The sequence below is a fragment of the Pseudorasbora parva genome, chromosome 3 (assembly GCF_024679245.1).
Source record: "Pseudorasbora parva isolate DD20220531a chromosome 3, ASM2467924v1, whole genome shotgun sequence".
Taxonomy (NCBI): domain Eukaryota; kingdom Metazoa; phylum Chordata; class Actinopteri; order Cypriniformes; family Gobionidae; genus Pseudorasbora; species Pseudorasbora parva.
Genome location: NC_090174.1, coordinates 56,626,898 through 56,642,843, shown reverse-complemented (window position 1 = coordinate 56,642,843; position 15,946 = coordinate 56,626,898). Strand labels below are relative to the sequence as shown.

The 15,946-nt window shown below is 37.2% G+C and overlaps 1 protein-coding gene across 1 annotated transcript in view; it reads right to left on the bottom strand.

The window, feature by feature from the left end:
- Positions 1 to 423: 423 nt before the first annotated feature.
- LOC137071518 (pikachurin) overlaps positions 424 to 15,946 on the bottom strand; it is a 34,286-nt gene continuing 18,763 nt past the window's right edge. Inside the window, 20 exon segments of the mRNA XM_067439606.1 lie at positions 424 to 1,425; positions 3,129 to 3,232; positions 3,387 to 3,470; positions 3,605 to 3,748; positions 3,851 to 3,929; positions 4,043 to 4,066; positions 5,440 to 5,490; positions 5,493 to 5,619; positions 5,776 to 5,820; positions 5,823 to 5,842; positions 5,845 to 5,893; positions 6,813 to 6,885; positions 6,887 to 6,912; positions 7,001 to 7,254; positions 8,283 to 8,408; positions 9,099 to 9,288; positions 10,667 to 10,811; positions 11,640 to 11,740; positions 11,816 to 11,916; positions 14,888 to 15,287. Of these exon segments, the coding sequence (XP_067295707.1) occupies positions 1,274 to 1,425; positions 3,129 to 3,232; positions 3,387 to 3,470; positions 3,605 to 3,748; positions 3,851 to 3,929; positions 4,043 to 4,066; positions 5,440 to 5,490; positions 5,493 to 5,619; positions 5,776 to 5,820; positions 5,823 to 5,842; positions 5,845 to 5,893; positions 6,813 to 6,885; positions 6,887 to 6,912; positions 7,001 to 7,254; positions 8,283 to 8,408; positions 9,099 to 9,288; positions 10,667 to 10,811; positions 11,640 to 11,740; positions 11,816 to 11,916; positions 14,888 to 15,287 (2,295 nt within the window). The 3' untranslated portion in view covers positions 424 to 1,273.

Genomic DNA, 15,946 nt, shown 5'->3' with positions numbered 1-15,946 from the left:
ACAATTTCATGCTCCTCACTATGTAGGAACAGTTTGTGGATGGCCCCTTCCTGTTCCAACATGACTACGCACCAGTGCACAAAGCAAGGTCCATAAAGACATGGATGAGTAAGTTTGGTGAGGGGGAACTGGACTGGACCAGGAAGAGTTGAAGCTGTTATAGCTGCAAAGGGTGGGCCAACTCCATCTTAAATCCAACAGATAAAGAATGAGACGTCATTAAGTTCATGTGCATGTAAATGCAGATATCCAGAAACCTTTTACATAATATATTATAATATTGTTGAATTCTTATAATTATATATTTATAAAACCCCACATGAAATGAAGTGTCTGACATTCTTTTTATTTCATGAATAAAATCAGTAAGTCACATTTTTGATGGCAAAATGATAGGCTTTTTAAACATCAAGGCAGAAAAAAATTAAGAGATGCATTTTTTTCAGACATCCATTAACTTAATAAAGAGCTACAGTAGAAAATAAAGAGCTACAGTGGCTACTAAAGAGTCTTTGGGATTCAAAAAAGTTTGCAGCTAGAAGGAAAAGAGAGGCAGAGCCTCTGATACAAAAGACAAATCAAATCACTTTGTCCTTCCACCACTAGCAGCCTAAAAAAACACACAGTGCAAAGATTTTACCTCAGAAGAGAGAGAGAGACATTTACTACTCTATGACAGCCTGACTCTTCAAAAGCTCTATTCAATACTGATACAAAATGAATGATATAAAAAACAAACAAACAAAAAAATACAGTTACCCTGGCCATTGCTCTTGAAGGGAATAATGTAAATGCACCTGATTGGGTTTGAACAAGAATTGGTTGCTGATTCATAAGTGCCATAACAGGAGAGTTGTATATTTGACAGAAAAAAAAAAAAAACGTTTACTATGCGCTGTAAATCTTGCATAAGGAATAAGTTACCTCTGAGCTCGTCCTGCCTTCAAACATCAGCATGCTCACTTAAGCAATAATACTGCGATTCAATTACATGGTTGAAAACCTTTCAGTTAATTCAATGACAGTGCTGAAGCTAAACAAAAACACCAAATCTGGCTGTTATTGCAGGAGATATAATGGAGAATTCAGAAGAAAACACGTTCATCTTCATCTCCATCACACCAAGCTAGATGCTTTTCATCAGATGGAGGTTAATGTCTTCTCAGCTGAGGTCAGTGAGCTGCTGTTCCTGATGGTTTTTGAGTTGTGGTGGTTTTTGAAGAGTACACATGTTATTGATGTTGGCGATCTGTAGGATGTGTTTTTGAGGTGTTCAGTTGGTGCAGGTGTTGATGTTCTTGCCGTCAGCTGCATCATCCACCAGAGACAGATGGTAGTCCGTGGCGAGAGTGAAATGAGAAACGCATCCCACTAAACCTCGCATGTACTGCCTGTTAGTGTGCAATGCGATCTCCTTCATCCCACCTGGAGAAAGAGAAACTTTGAAATCAACTAGACAAATACCTGCACATACACCGCTGTTCAAAAGTCAGTATTTTATGATTGTATTTGAAAGAGTCTATGATATATATTATTACAATTTAAAATATATTTTAAAATGTAATTTATCGCTGTGATCAAAACATCATTACTCCAGTCTTCAGTGTCACATGATCTTTCAGATATAATTCTAATATGATTTACTGCTCAAGAGACATTTATTATTATTATCAGTGTTGAAACCTGTTGTGCTGCTTTATATTTTTGATGATGATACCATGATACGGTTTTGTCAGGATTCTGTAGAAAGTTTGAAATAGAAATCTTTAGTAACATTATGAATGTCTTTACTGTCACTTTTCATTAACTTAATATACCCTTGCTGAATAAAATAATTTCTTTCAATAAAATATTTATTTATTTATAATATAATATTACGAGAACATCTATTATCATTATTATAAGCATCATTAGGTATTATGAAATCAAAACCACGAATTCTTTGATTTTTTATAACTCTTGTTCCCCTCCTTGCATCTTGTAACAAATCTTTCCCTTAAGGGTCAAAGTGACCCGAAGCTTTAAAATTGTGCCCTTTTTGTCCAGAAAGCTTATATAATGTTAAATGATTTTTTATTTACTTTTAAAGTACTAGATTCTATCAATAAATAATATAATTTAAGCACATTCTTTCAAAATAACTTTCCAATACATGCATAACCCAGCTCAAATCAGCTCCAAATATCTTACAATTTGGGTGTCTCTGCCAACCTCTTGTGGGGGGAAAAATTATATAACATGATATTTCATAACTCTTGCCACTAGATGGGCCGTATAGTTTTATATGGAGCCAATGGGTCCTACAGTCAGTTCTTCAAAGTTTTAGAATTTTTTATTTTATTTTGAGCATTTGTTAGGATTTCCTATGTATAATGAAGCATTCCTCGCATTCAGTTCACTCCTAAAACCCAATTTAAACTTCTGCGTCAAGTGTACACCGTAGCTTCATCGTAGGCTGTGTTGCACACGTAGCCTGCGGCGTCCCCTGACGTGTACCTCTCCCAAAATGAACAACAATGTCAGTTCTACACGGGCTCCAAACGCTGTGATTGGTCTGCCAGAACCCAGTAACACATTCTCCCTCTGCATCTTCAACTGCACGGGGACACAGAACAGATGGATAAATGACAATTGTTGCGTAGCCCACGGCGTAGAGGCTACAACGCATGTCCGACGCAAAAGAATAAATCAGCCTTAAGTTGCAAATTGACCCGTGAGGGAAGGATTTAATACAACCACATGAACTCCTCAAATACAGTCAATTTTGTGTGTGTATATTCATGGTTCAAGTGCGACAAAATGCCTAAGCTTAAACCACTTCGATGATTCCTCAATTTAAAACAAAAAAACAAACTTCCCCTTCCTGTTGCATCTTTTCTCTTCTCTGATGATGCGTTTACTGGTGTGAGGGCGGGGCAAACTGTCGCTCACATGAGATCCACCAATAGCAAACCAAAACCAGCCGATCAATTCCACATAGACAAAATCAAGTCCCCACACGTTTGTTCTTGTTTGAGAAGCCATTTCACTTGGCTATACATCAGAATAGGGAAGAAGACTATCACGGCTTCTTTTAAATGCAGACTTTTTAAAATGACAGTAATCATTATTAATTTGCTGCTTCTTACCAATGTAAAGGTCACCGTTGATGTTCAGCTGTCTCATCTTACCGGGAGATCTGCCTGTTTTAGCTCCATAATCATCAACAGTTAGTTTACCAGACTGTCCATCCCTTCAAACAGAGACAAACATAAAAACTTGGTAAATCTCTGTAAAGCTACAGCCCTTTTGAACAGAGAAAAAGCCCACAAATTAATTTACATATGCCAGTCCACAAAGAAAGACATTCTTAATAAGGATTTGATGCAGTATGGCACACGTCTGACCTGACAGCCTTCACTCGGTGCCATTTGCCATCACTAAATGTGCCATTAATGACCACAGTGGCGGTTCCACTACCAAGATTATAACTGTAGGGAAAACAAGAGGTGTTAGGAGGATGCTTTTGATCCTCTGTTGTAAATACCAGCAAAAATGCATGAAAGTAAATGTAAATCTCAGGACTTGTGGGTGCATGCAGACATGAGTGTATATGTGGTTATACCTGAAAATGAGCGCTCCGTCTTGAAGGCCGAGAGACAGGTAGTCACTGTTGGCTCTCATGGGACTGTCCCCCCGCCATAGTAAAAGACCATCTTTGGACGTGCTCTTAAAACGCATGAACATGTTTGTTCTGGAACCTGAAATCCTGCAGAGACATGCACCATTATATGCTATGCATGTTTGCACAGAAACTTCATATGATAAATATTGAGTGCACTTATAGAGCATGAAGGCAAAGGCCCTTTACCTTTTGAGGATATCTCTGTTGTCGTATGTCAGATAGCTGCGTCCAGTGAACTGAGGGATCTCAATAGACTCAGTAACAGCTGATACAGCAAAAAACAAAGAGTGCAGAGCTGTTTAACGTCCACTAGATGACAGCACACGTCATAAATACACTAGAGCCATTCAAATGAGACATTCTGCCTCGAGCACTTACTGTTTAAGCAATAATTCCCACATTCTGCACAGTGAGAGCACAAAACAAAATAAAAGAAGCTTAAGAAAGATTTTGAAGTGTTATGGAAGAAGTCTGAAAAGAATGTCAAAGCAACATCTCAGGCTAATACCAAATGCAAAATACTGTTGTTTTACTACAGAAGGAAAGTGTTCAATCCTGCTCCTGGAGATCTGCCTTCCAGCAGTTTAATGACAAACCTGTACTAATAATATAATGTGAAATATGCAGTATGCAATGCTAAGTAGTCTGCATTGTTCACAAAATTTGCTTTAAAAAAAAAATCTAATTTTGTATTTTAAAAAGCCTGATCAAATAAGTCATTATAGGCATGGAAGACTGAATTCAGTGCATTGCTTTGTGGGCTACAGTATTTGTTGCAGAGTGCTCTGCTTTTTGGCAGAAGTAACCGGGCTTTATTTCGATAGTCCACTTTAGAGATTGTATTAACTATAAGTAGCTTTGCAACTACATGTCAACTAGAACACATTAAAGTATTACAAGTCTGCCTGTTTAATGTCTGCTAACACTTTATTTTGATGCTCACTAATAGACTTTCTACTGACTATAGCAATAACCTTTGCATGTATTCTAACCTACCAGTGTAATAATACTCTACTAACATTCTGAGAGTTAGTAGACATGTAGGTGCAACTTTACTTATAGTCAAAATAATGTGTTAAAGGAACCATCACAATCAAGTGAAACTAAAGTGTCTGACAAATGCATAAATGTAAATGGATGAGAAGTATTCATAACTATTGCATTCTGAACATATCCCTGGATTAGTGGCTTCAGGTTTGTGTGAATCATGTAATAGTTAAATTATGGAACTGGATGGCAGATCTTCAGGAGCACATACAGCATGTTTTAGAGAGAGAGAGAGAGAGAGAGAGAGAGAGAGAGAGAGAGAGAGAGAGAGAGAGAGAGAGAGAGAGAGAGAAGAAGAGAGAGAGAGAGAGATGAGAGTGTGAGAGAGAGAGAGAAGAGTGAGAGAGAGAGAGAGAGAGAGAGAGAGAGAGAGAGAGAGAGAGAGAGAGAGAGAGTGTGTGTGTGTGTGGTGGGGGGGGGGGCATGTTTTTATAAACTATGAGGACACAAATGTGTATAATGACATGGGTATGACACAGATATTACAAGGAGAGGGTGAAATATGAGGACATTTGCAATGTCCCCACTTTCAAAATGCTTATAAATCATACAGGATGAGTTTTTATTTATTTATAAAAATACAGAATGTTTCCTGTGATGGGTAGGTTTTAGGGGTAGGGGCAGTGTAAGGGAACGGAAAATATGGTTGGTACAGAATAAAAACCATTACGCCAATGGAATGTCCCCACATTTCACAAAAACAAACGTGTGTGTGTGTGTTTTCTCACCTTTCTGACAGTGTTTCCCATCATACCCAAGCGCACAGTCACAGTCGTATCCGTCCACTTCGGTCTGCACGTTCCCCCATTAGCGCACGGGTTCTCCACACAGGGGTGATCTGCGTTCAACACGTTCACCCCAAAAGCCTGACCTGGGTTCAGCTCTATACGCCGGTCATTCAGAGAGATCTGGGTCAGGAGGAAAGGCTGAAAATTATTTCACCATTTTAAGATGAAATCTGCAGTAGTAAGCAGTCAGATTTTAATGTCTCCTGTAATAACTATACATCTTCTCATACTGATGTAACTGCAGTTGAATTACGTTACTTAAAAATCATGATTTACCCTCTGAACCGTTCCACTGAAGGGTCTCAGGACGCCAGCACTCGTCTCTTAGTAATATCATAATTAGAACCCCTCCAATAAAGAGAGGAGAACTGCACTTTATCTGTGTAAATGCACCCTGAGAGAGAGAGAGAGAGAGAGAGAGAGAGAGAGAGAGAGAGAGAGAGAGAGAGAGAGAGAGAGAGAGAGAGAGAGAGAGAGAGAGAGAGAGAGAGAGAGAGGAGAGAGAGAGAGAGAGAAGATTATTATTTGTATTACAAATATACATAAAAAAATAACCTAAGAAAGCATTTAGATTCCTTGTATTATACATTATTTTTGATCAAATACATTTTGTCGTCATTAATGATGCACAAAAGCCTAAACAAAGTGAAAGGTTTTCAGTGTTTTTTTTTTTTGTTATAAAATTAAAATACAAAATGTACAAAAATATAGTCTAGTTCGAAATGTGTATATTGCAACTAAATTTGCAAAGGAATATGAATATATTCAGTTTATATCTACATACTACAATTCAAAAGTATAAGGTCAGTGAGATTTGACAGAAATTAATACTTTAAATTACAGCAATTGCACATTAAATTGATCAAAAGTGGCATGTTACAAAATATTTATATTTTAAATAAATGCTCGTCTTATGAAATCTTTGGATTCATTGAAAAACCTGTGAAAAAATTTATAACAGTTTCCAAAAAAAGATCATAAAATATTACCCACACAGCACAACTGTTTTCAGCATTAATAATACTCAGAAATGTTTCTTGAGCAGCAAATCATCATATCAGAATGATTTCTGAAGGGATCATGTGACACTGAAGACTGGAGTAATGATAGATCACATGACATTTTAAAATATATTAATATAGTAAACAGTTAGTTTAAATTGTAATAATATTTCACAGTTTTACTGTATTTGTGATCAAATAAATACTGCTTTGGTAAACATAAGAGGACTTTTTTCCTCCAAAATATAAAGAAAATTAAAAACAACATTTGAAAGCTAGTGTATTATGATTAAAAAATATAAATCTCTTCACCTCTGCCATGCCTTCCACCGGTCTCTGGTTGTCTACCTGCAAAATGCCATTTTTTGCAGTTCGAGACACACCACTCATGCCACACATCCATAGTGACGGCCTCTTCACTCTGTCAACAGAAGAAAACATATTGTTTCAATATTAACACTGCCTAATCATAAAGAGCCTCAAATGTTTCGCATTTCCACTGTACTCGACCTGATAACGGTGGCACCCGAGCCACAGTCGAAGCGAAACTCCACGTATCCGGCCACCAGGCTGATGGACAGGAAGTCACGGCTGGCAGCATCATCGGTGTAGAGCAGCGTGCCGTCGGGATTCGCTGGCTGGAAGGTCATCTCAAACTCCATGAAGGAAAGGTAGTTGTGGGAGGGCTGAGGCCACGGGGCGCTGGCGTACGAGAACATGCTCTCGTTAAACTGGGGTAGAGACAACAGGAAACCTGGAACCATTCAGAAATATGAAGTTAGGGAATCATGATTGGTTGCCATTGCTGTGTCAAAAGTGCATTTACAGTTTTCATTTTGGACCCTGAAATTGTAATTGAGCAAGTAGTTCTTTCTCGTTTGTTAAAATGTTCACAGATAACTGCAGATTGTCAGTATTTATTTTCTATAAATACGCTCAGTATACTATGCTATTACACTTCAATTTATTATTATTACTATTACATTTGCCATTGTTCCTAATGTGAAATGTATGTTATGACATATATGTATGTATTTCCCTTGTGAAAAAGAAGTGTCCTTAATTGTATTAAATGTGCACTATAAATCCTAAAAGCATATAAAAAAAAGATATGCAGATAGGCACACTTAAAAGTGCGTTTACATTTTAAATCATTGTTTTAATCTTAAGTCGTGCTTTAAAGTAGTACATTTATTTTGATATGATGACTAACATATGTAAAGTATTTAATTATGATTTTAACTGCACTGTTATTTAATATTAAATTTAACGTAAATATATTTTAAATGAACTAAATTGCAAATATATTTAAATGCATGGCATTCAAGTTTAAACTGAAATAACATTAGTATATTTAAGTTACCATAAATGCTTGTCAGTACATTCGGCAGTACACAAACCATATTTCAAAGATGACATAAGCAATTACGAAATGACATATAAAGATGTACTTAATCGTGTCAAAAGTGCACTTTGAAGTTAAGATAATTGCATTTAATATAAATTTAAGCTCTAATACATTTTCATTTAATTATAAATTAACATGCATTTAAAGGGTTAGTTCACATAAAATTAAAATTAGCCCATGATTAGGAAGCTAGATATTTACTTTATAAAGTTATAAATATGGATATTTTTCTTACACAAACACATCACTTGATGTGAATTAACTCTTTAAGTATCTTATACCATTACATTCAGTTTGCATTTAATTATATACTTTCAAAATCTATCATTTCTGTAATAAGCACACTTTTTAAAGGTATGCAGTGTGTGACTCACTCTCCTCACAGAGGAAGCCCTTATAGCCCAGAGGGCACAGGCAGATGAAGCCATCCGCTCGGTTGGCAAAGCAGATCCCTCCATTAGCACAGGTGACCTTCTCACACACACTGTTGCTGCACTCGCCTGAAACACACACACAAGAGAGGAAGATGCTCTCTACAAACATACAAGTATGTGGACATGTACACATGTCTGAATATCACTGCATTAGATCACTACACTACAGTCATTTTTTTTATCATTTTCATTTTTGAAAAAAAAAAAAAAACCTTTTACTATGTTAATATTTTGTCAAATGTATTTTATTCCTGTGATCAAAGCTGAATTTGCAGCATCATAACTCCAGTCTTCATTATAATAAACTGATTTAATGCTTACATGATTCTTTGATGTCTAGAAAGTTCAAAAGAACATTTATTTTAAAGAGTTTTTAGTCACTTTTGATCAATTTAATGCATCCTTGCTGAATATATATATATACACATACATACATATTTTTTTTTATCTTATTAGCCATACCAACATCATAAAACAATAGATAAGCTACAGACAAAACTTATTTGGACACTTATACACTGTAAAAAAAAAGGCAAATTTTGAACTTTTGCAGTACAATCGACTTGGATGTTTAAGTTATTTCAACTTAAATTATGTTAAACTGACTTAAAAAAATGAGTTACATCTTGTATAACTAATAAAAAACTGTTTAACATTTCTTAACTTATTTTGATGAGTTTAAACAATGTAAAAACATACGTTGTCATAACTTATTGAATCTATAATTTTTTACAGTGTAGTTATTCTCTGACTAACCGATGTCTGCTCCACTGAGTGCGTTTCCTTTAGGCCAGGGTCGGATGTCAGTGGCTTTACTGTTGACAGTCAGACTCTGCATGCAGCCCTGAAACCCACGATTGGTCCCCACCGCCCTCACCAGCCAATAGGCATTCGGAGCTCCACCCAAAAACAAAGGCGTGCGGAATGTTATTTTACTGTACTGACCCTAAGAGAGACAAAGAAAAGAGGCGTTTAGATGCATTTTATAATCCTGGAGTCAGTTGCATAAACATAGAAATTATGTTACAAGTGCAGTGTGTAGTATTTATGAGGATCTATTGACAAAAATCCAATATAATATACATGACTGTGTTTTCAGTGGTGTATAAAGACCTTACATATTGAACCGTTATGTTTTTATTTCCTTAGAATGAGCCATTTCTATCTACATACACCACAGGTCTCCTTACAATGAAATCCCCATTTTGCATCTCCATGTTTCAACCAAAGGGGGTAATCCAGCCCCCGGAAAGCGTGCCTTCCATAGGGGCGGCAATTGCTAACCAAGCCATCACCTGCTGTTAGCATCCCATTGACTAGCATCCCATGACTAGCATCCCATTCATTTTGGCGTCACTTTTACAGTGAATAACTTTACATCTGAGGCGTTTAAAGACTCCCTTTCTCCATTGTTTATTTCTAAAGAAACACGACAATGTATAAAAGGCTCCATTACCTTGTATCTTACACTATCGATCTGTAGAAACCGTTTTTGTAAAAATAGGCTAACGATTGCGTCATAACCAACACGACTCTCTGTCGCACAGTAGAGAAATTACCGTATAGACAGGAGGAGACGCTTGCAGGAAATCTTTTACTGTCTATGATGAGGCATATAGTCTGATAAAGTCAAGGGAGACGCATGGGGAGAAGCCCATAAAGAGCCAAAAGCAACGGGACAAAATATTTCAACAACATGATTCAGATTTCACTTTCCACAACTTCTAGGAGACTTAAAACTGTCAGACAGGTTGCTCACGTCACATCTACGTCGTCAAGCTCAGTCTGAGGCTGCGCAGCACGCTAATGAGTGCTAATTGACTTCACTTTTTGCCGTTGAAGTCTATAGGGTAGCTTTGTCCCTTTTTCTTACTGTCTACGGTTTCTACAGTAGCCCTAAACGGACAAACTGCTCTACAGACCGCTAGTCAATCTCTGCTCTCGCCAATGATGACATTTTTGTCCTCTGTCGGCCACCATAGCTTCTCTATGTGCTCCGAAAGGGAGGTGGGGGTGCAATTCACAACCTCACCACAAGATGTCGCTAAAAATATCACACACTGCACCTTTAAAACAGTGTCTAAAGATCTACTAGCAGTTAGTCTAGGGACAGTAAGTCTTACTTTTCAATATCAAATTAGGCCTACGTTAATCTATGTTTTTTATGTAGCTGATTTTCAAAACAGGCTTAAAGAAAAAATAAGTTTTATGCAATGTTTATGCACGCGGCCCCTGTGGATGCTGATTGGTCAATACAGTGTATGACACAAAACCAACTGTGTGTATATCCCAATATGCTGTTTGTGTATTAAGGCAAAGCGTACCTGAGAACGTCCTGATACCGGTGTGTCGTTATCTAATCGGAGCCAGCCATTCATGCCGTCTCTAAATATTGTGACAGTGTGCCACCGACCAATCACAATGGAGCTGTCACTCACGATCTGAGCCGCCCCCGTACCGCAGTTAAACCTGAGCACATAATGATCAAGATCAGTTACTAATAATCACCAAATTAATACAGAGAACTTTTTTTTTCAAATTGAGTAATGAATCAAGACAAGAAGTGTAAATTACACTTACAACCAAAATGTTTTAGGTAAAATTATAAAATATAATTTTAGCTTAATATTAATAGATGAAGAATCATGATTGGTCTTTCCATTTGTGTCTAAATATGCATCGTGTGAGAATACAGACAGACAGACAGACAGACAGACAGACAGACAGATAGACAGATAGACACTTTTATAATTAGTTATTCATTTTGTAATAAATACATTTAGCCTATATATGAATCAATTATATATAAACATTATATTTGTATGTCAAATATATATATATATATTTTTTTTTTCTTCAAAAAAGGTATAGTTTTAGGTCAAATAATAATAATAGATACCGTAAATAAATAAAAATCATGAATCAATATAAGCAAATAGTGTCAGAAAAAAACAATCACAATCCAGCATGCAAATATTAATATGAGTGTGGATGAATGTTTAGTGTGTGAAATGGTTATGATACTGTATATGCTGAACATTATATTAGTTAGTATATAAGTTATTAGTTAGTATATTAGTCAGTATGAATACAGTGTACATTATAGTATTAGTCAATGGGGTCAAAATATAATCTTTTTTTAAATAAAACTATGAAGTACAATTCTTTTAAACACAGAGTACATTTAAGGAGAAAAAGAAAAAGCTTGATTGAAATCTGCGTGAATTGAAAAGTAACATGTAGAAAGCTGTCTTTGCAAGAACCATAATTAAGACCCAAATAAAAGGAGGGAGATACCTGTAGTGTAGTTTCCCCCGCACGAGGGCCAGGGAGGTGAAATCTCCTCGACCGTGTTCATTCTCTCCACAATACAACAGCAATCCATCCTCAGCCTCTGCCTGAGAGGTCAAAGCAGTGATTCATAAGAGTGTGCTCTCAAACGCGTCAAAGTCTGCCTGTGTAAGTGATTATACCTTAAACTCCAGGCTGATCTGGAAGCTCTGGTAAGAGTTTTTAAGAGGCTCAAACGTCATGTGAGAGTAGCCGTAGAACTTTGGGAAATTTACAGTCAGACCTGTAGGACACAGATATGTGATAACATTAGTTTTTGAAATCTTTTTGCATGCACAAATCCATAAACTGTTACATTACTAGGGAGTCTACAGAGCCAAACACTGTGACTGAAGGTCATGGGAAATGATTTCTTTCAGTCCGTTTGGACAAGCTTTCTGGCTCAGCATCCAACAAGGGTTTACAGAGTGTTTCATCTCTTGGGCACAAATCCCATAGTTCATTACTGCCATGTTGATGTACAGTCACATTCACAGTGCTAGAACATGACCTTTAGCCCAAACCCTAATTAAACCAAAAACTGAAGTTTTGTGGCTTTTAGTCCATGTTTAAGAGCTTTCAGGTCACCTACACTACTGTTCAAAAGTTTGGGGTCGTAATATTGGGAAATATTGGAAATGGAAATAACCTCACAACATTTATTTCCATCAAGAGATGCAACAGTTTTTGGGCAAGATCTTGTATTGTCAGTGTAAGAGTCCAGCACTCTGTAAAGTCTCCTCCAGCACATCACATCCCAAATACTGTCATTGTAATTTAAGCTCTGGACTCTCTGGAGGTGAGAACGATTCTTCATGCTCCCTCACAACCTTTCTCACAATCTGAGCTGATGAATCTTGACATTGTCATCCTGGAATATGGCCATGATGTGTCTTCATTCATGGTTGTTTAAGAAATGAAAATCTACACACTCCATCAGTGGGTGAGAAGAACTGTTGCCAAACAGATAACATGCTAGAAACATAATAACCACTGCATTAATTATCCAATCATAGACTCGTAAGCATTTAAATCCAAACAGCGACTATTTTGGGGGCCGGGCAAGGTATTATTAAAATTTAAATGACAGTTTTTTTATTTGAATATATTGTCAAATGTAATTTATTCCTGTGATCAAAGCTGAATGTTCAGCATCATTACTCCAGTCTTAAGTGTCACATGATCCTTCAGAAATTATTCTGATATGATGATTTGATGCTAAAAACATTTATGATTATTATCATTTGAAAACAGTTATGCTGCTTAATATTTTTGCTTAAACCGTTTTTGTGCAAAAATTATTTTCTCATCATTCTTTGATGAATAGAAAGTTCAAAAGAACAGAATTTTTTTTTTTTATGTCTTTCGGAAAATTGCACGTCTTTATGTTTGAACGATTAAATGTACCCTTGCTGATATTTTTTTTTAAAAAGAGTAAAAATGTACCTTTAGGGGTACAACAGCTTGTCCCTGGGACAGTACATAGACAGACATATTTGTACCTTTTTTTTTACACCTAAAAGGTTCAAATTAGAAACATATTGCTACTCTAAGGTACTAATATGCACGTTTTAAGGGTGAGAAAGATACAAATAAGTCCTTTTAAGGGTACTGTCCCAGTGGCAAGCTCTGGTACCCCTAAAGGTATTTTTTACACACTTTTTTTCTGAGTGTGTTGTGGGAACAAATTGTTAATTTGTAGACACAATATGCATATTTTTTGTCTGGGCCCTGTAATGTAAGTTTGGAACTAATGGAAAGCTTAAGTGCTCCCCCTGGAGGCTGAAGGAATGTGTGTTATATATTTATTTTGCCTGCCTATGCTTTTATTACAAAAGCTGATGTTTTGACAGAAATTGACATTTTCAGCAAAACTCATATATATTACATTTAAACATATTAAAATTGATATGCAATACTGAGATACAATAGTGAGAGACTTAGAACAATGAAGCAATATCTTGTCTGTGGAGTCGACTCGTTTTAAAAATGTTATTGAGCTCGCTTTGAAAAGGTTAGACAAGAAGAAAAAATGCCAGGGGAATACACAACATCACATGCAAACCTCCATTCTCAAAGATTACACACTCCCAACAGTCCCCAGAGAAGGCAAGAGAGAGACAGATGGAGGAAACAATGAAATAAAAAGGGAAAGAGACCAATTCTCCAAGCATCTGAGAGAGTGGTTAGTGGATTCCTAAGGTTTTTGTTTTTTTCAATAAAACAAAACTTCAAAAACATTGCTGTATATCGTGTCAACTAAGGAAAGAGATGAGAAGTACTACTACTACTACACAATGCAAATCCTGCAGAACAGCAATGATTCATTATAAATAATTATCTGCTTTTTTTAATACCACAACATAAAGTATACTCCATTCAGACAAAATAGGTGTCATATAAAATCAAACGCTCTGACAGTACTAGACTTGGTCAAGGTTGGCGTAATAAAACCAGCTCAATTACTATTAAATACCCGCCAAATAACGGTCAAAAACTAGCTCAATCGCATTTCATGGTAAATGGGGTTAGTTTGGAGTCCCTTAAAAAACAACCCAACCCGTGGCAACAGTGTAAAAGTAGCCCAATTCCACTGGAAAACCATGGACTTGACATCACTGGTCACATTTCACACTTTTTTCAGCCAGTCAGCAAAATGAACATGAATCGATACGCTGATTCATAACCGTTCAAATCTTTGTTTGAGGATTGAAAACAAACACAGAAGAGAAGACAATGCTGAATAAAGTTGTAGTTTTTTGTTATTTTTGGACCAAAATGTATTTTCGATGCTTCAAGAGATTCTAATTAACCCACTTTAAAGATGTTTTTATTCCCTTTCTGGACATGGACAGTATAGTGTGCATACACTCATGAACGAACAGAAAAGCTCTCGGACTAAATATAAAATATCTTAAACTGTGTTCTGAAGATGAACGGAGGTCTTACGGATGTGGAACGACATTAGGGTGAGTCATTAGGGGTGTCTTTTCTGTATCTCAATGAGTAGAGCATGGCGCTAGCAACACCAAGGTCATGGGTTCGATTCCCAGGGAAAGCAAGAATTGACAAAGATGTAAAATGTGTACCTTGAATGCAATGTAAGTCGCTTTGGATAAAAGCGTCTCCCAATTGCATAAATGTAAATGTCATTAATGACATAAATATTTTTTGGGGGGGTTAACTAACCCTTTAACCAGACAGAACTAACTAACCTTCTGAGCAGAAGTCTCCCTGGCGACCGAGGTTGCAGTGGCATCGAGAGCCTCCTGTATCGTAATCGTTGATGCAGAAGCTGTCAGGAGGGCAGACCGTCTCGTCACATGGCACGTCGTAGACCCTCGGGCTTTCACCTTTCCACGCCGTCATTGACGGACTGGGAGATGGCACAGCAGGCGGAGGCGTAGTAGGAGCCGCGTCTGTCACTATAATAGGTGTGGTGGTTGTCCTGGGGGTGGAGCTAGCGACCGTTGTCATGGTTACAGTTGTTGTTGACGTGATATTTTGGGAAGCAGGTGTACGCATCCTAAAAATAACATTTCCGTTACCGGGAGTCCCGATGCGGGAGCGTAGCTGAGACCGTCTGTCGTTTTTCTTACTGCTAGGAAACTGTATCTGCAAAAAACACATAATGCCAGAAAGATTACTAACAGAATAGCAACACATTCTGAGTGACAAGATGTTGTTTATTGTGTACATGGTTGTATTTATAGAAAAAAAATTTGAATAATTTTTCACGTTCTCATTTTTCATTTAGGCTCTTCCATTGAGTAGGTTTCTGCATTTTTTGTATTACTTTATAATGTTTCCTGGGGTGCACTTATCATGTTAGTATGATTTTTACATAAAAAATTGTCACAATTTAGAAAAAAGAGGCCATTTTCTACACTGATTTTAGCCTCTGATTTGAACCCTCTGTTTGAAGGGGTGTGTCTGCTGAGACGTCAGTGTACACGCCCACTGCTGTGATTGGCTGCTGTGAGACTTCAGTGTGCACGCCTACTGCTGTGAGACTTCAGTGTACACGCCCACTGCTGTGATTGGCTGCTGTGAGACTTCAGTGTGCACGCCTACTGCTGTGAGTGGCTGCTGTTAGACATCAGTGTACACACCCACTGCTGTGATTGACTGCTGTGAGACTTCAGTGTACACGCCCACTGCTGTGATTGGCTGCTGTTAGACATCAGTGTACATGCCCACTGGTGTGATTGGCCAACATATTTGCATATGAAATAAACAGGACATGTGTAACTCTCTTGAAATGCAGTGACCTC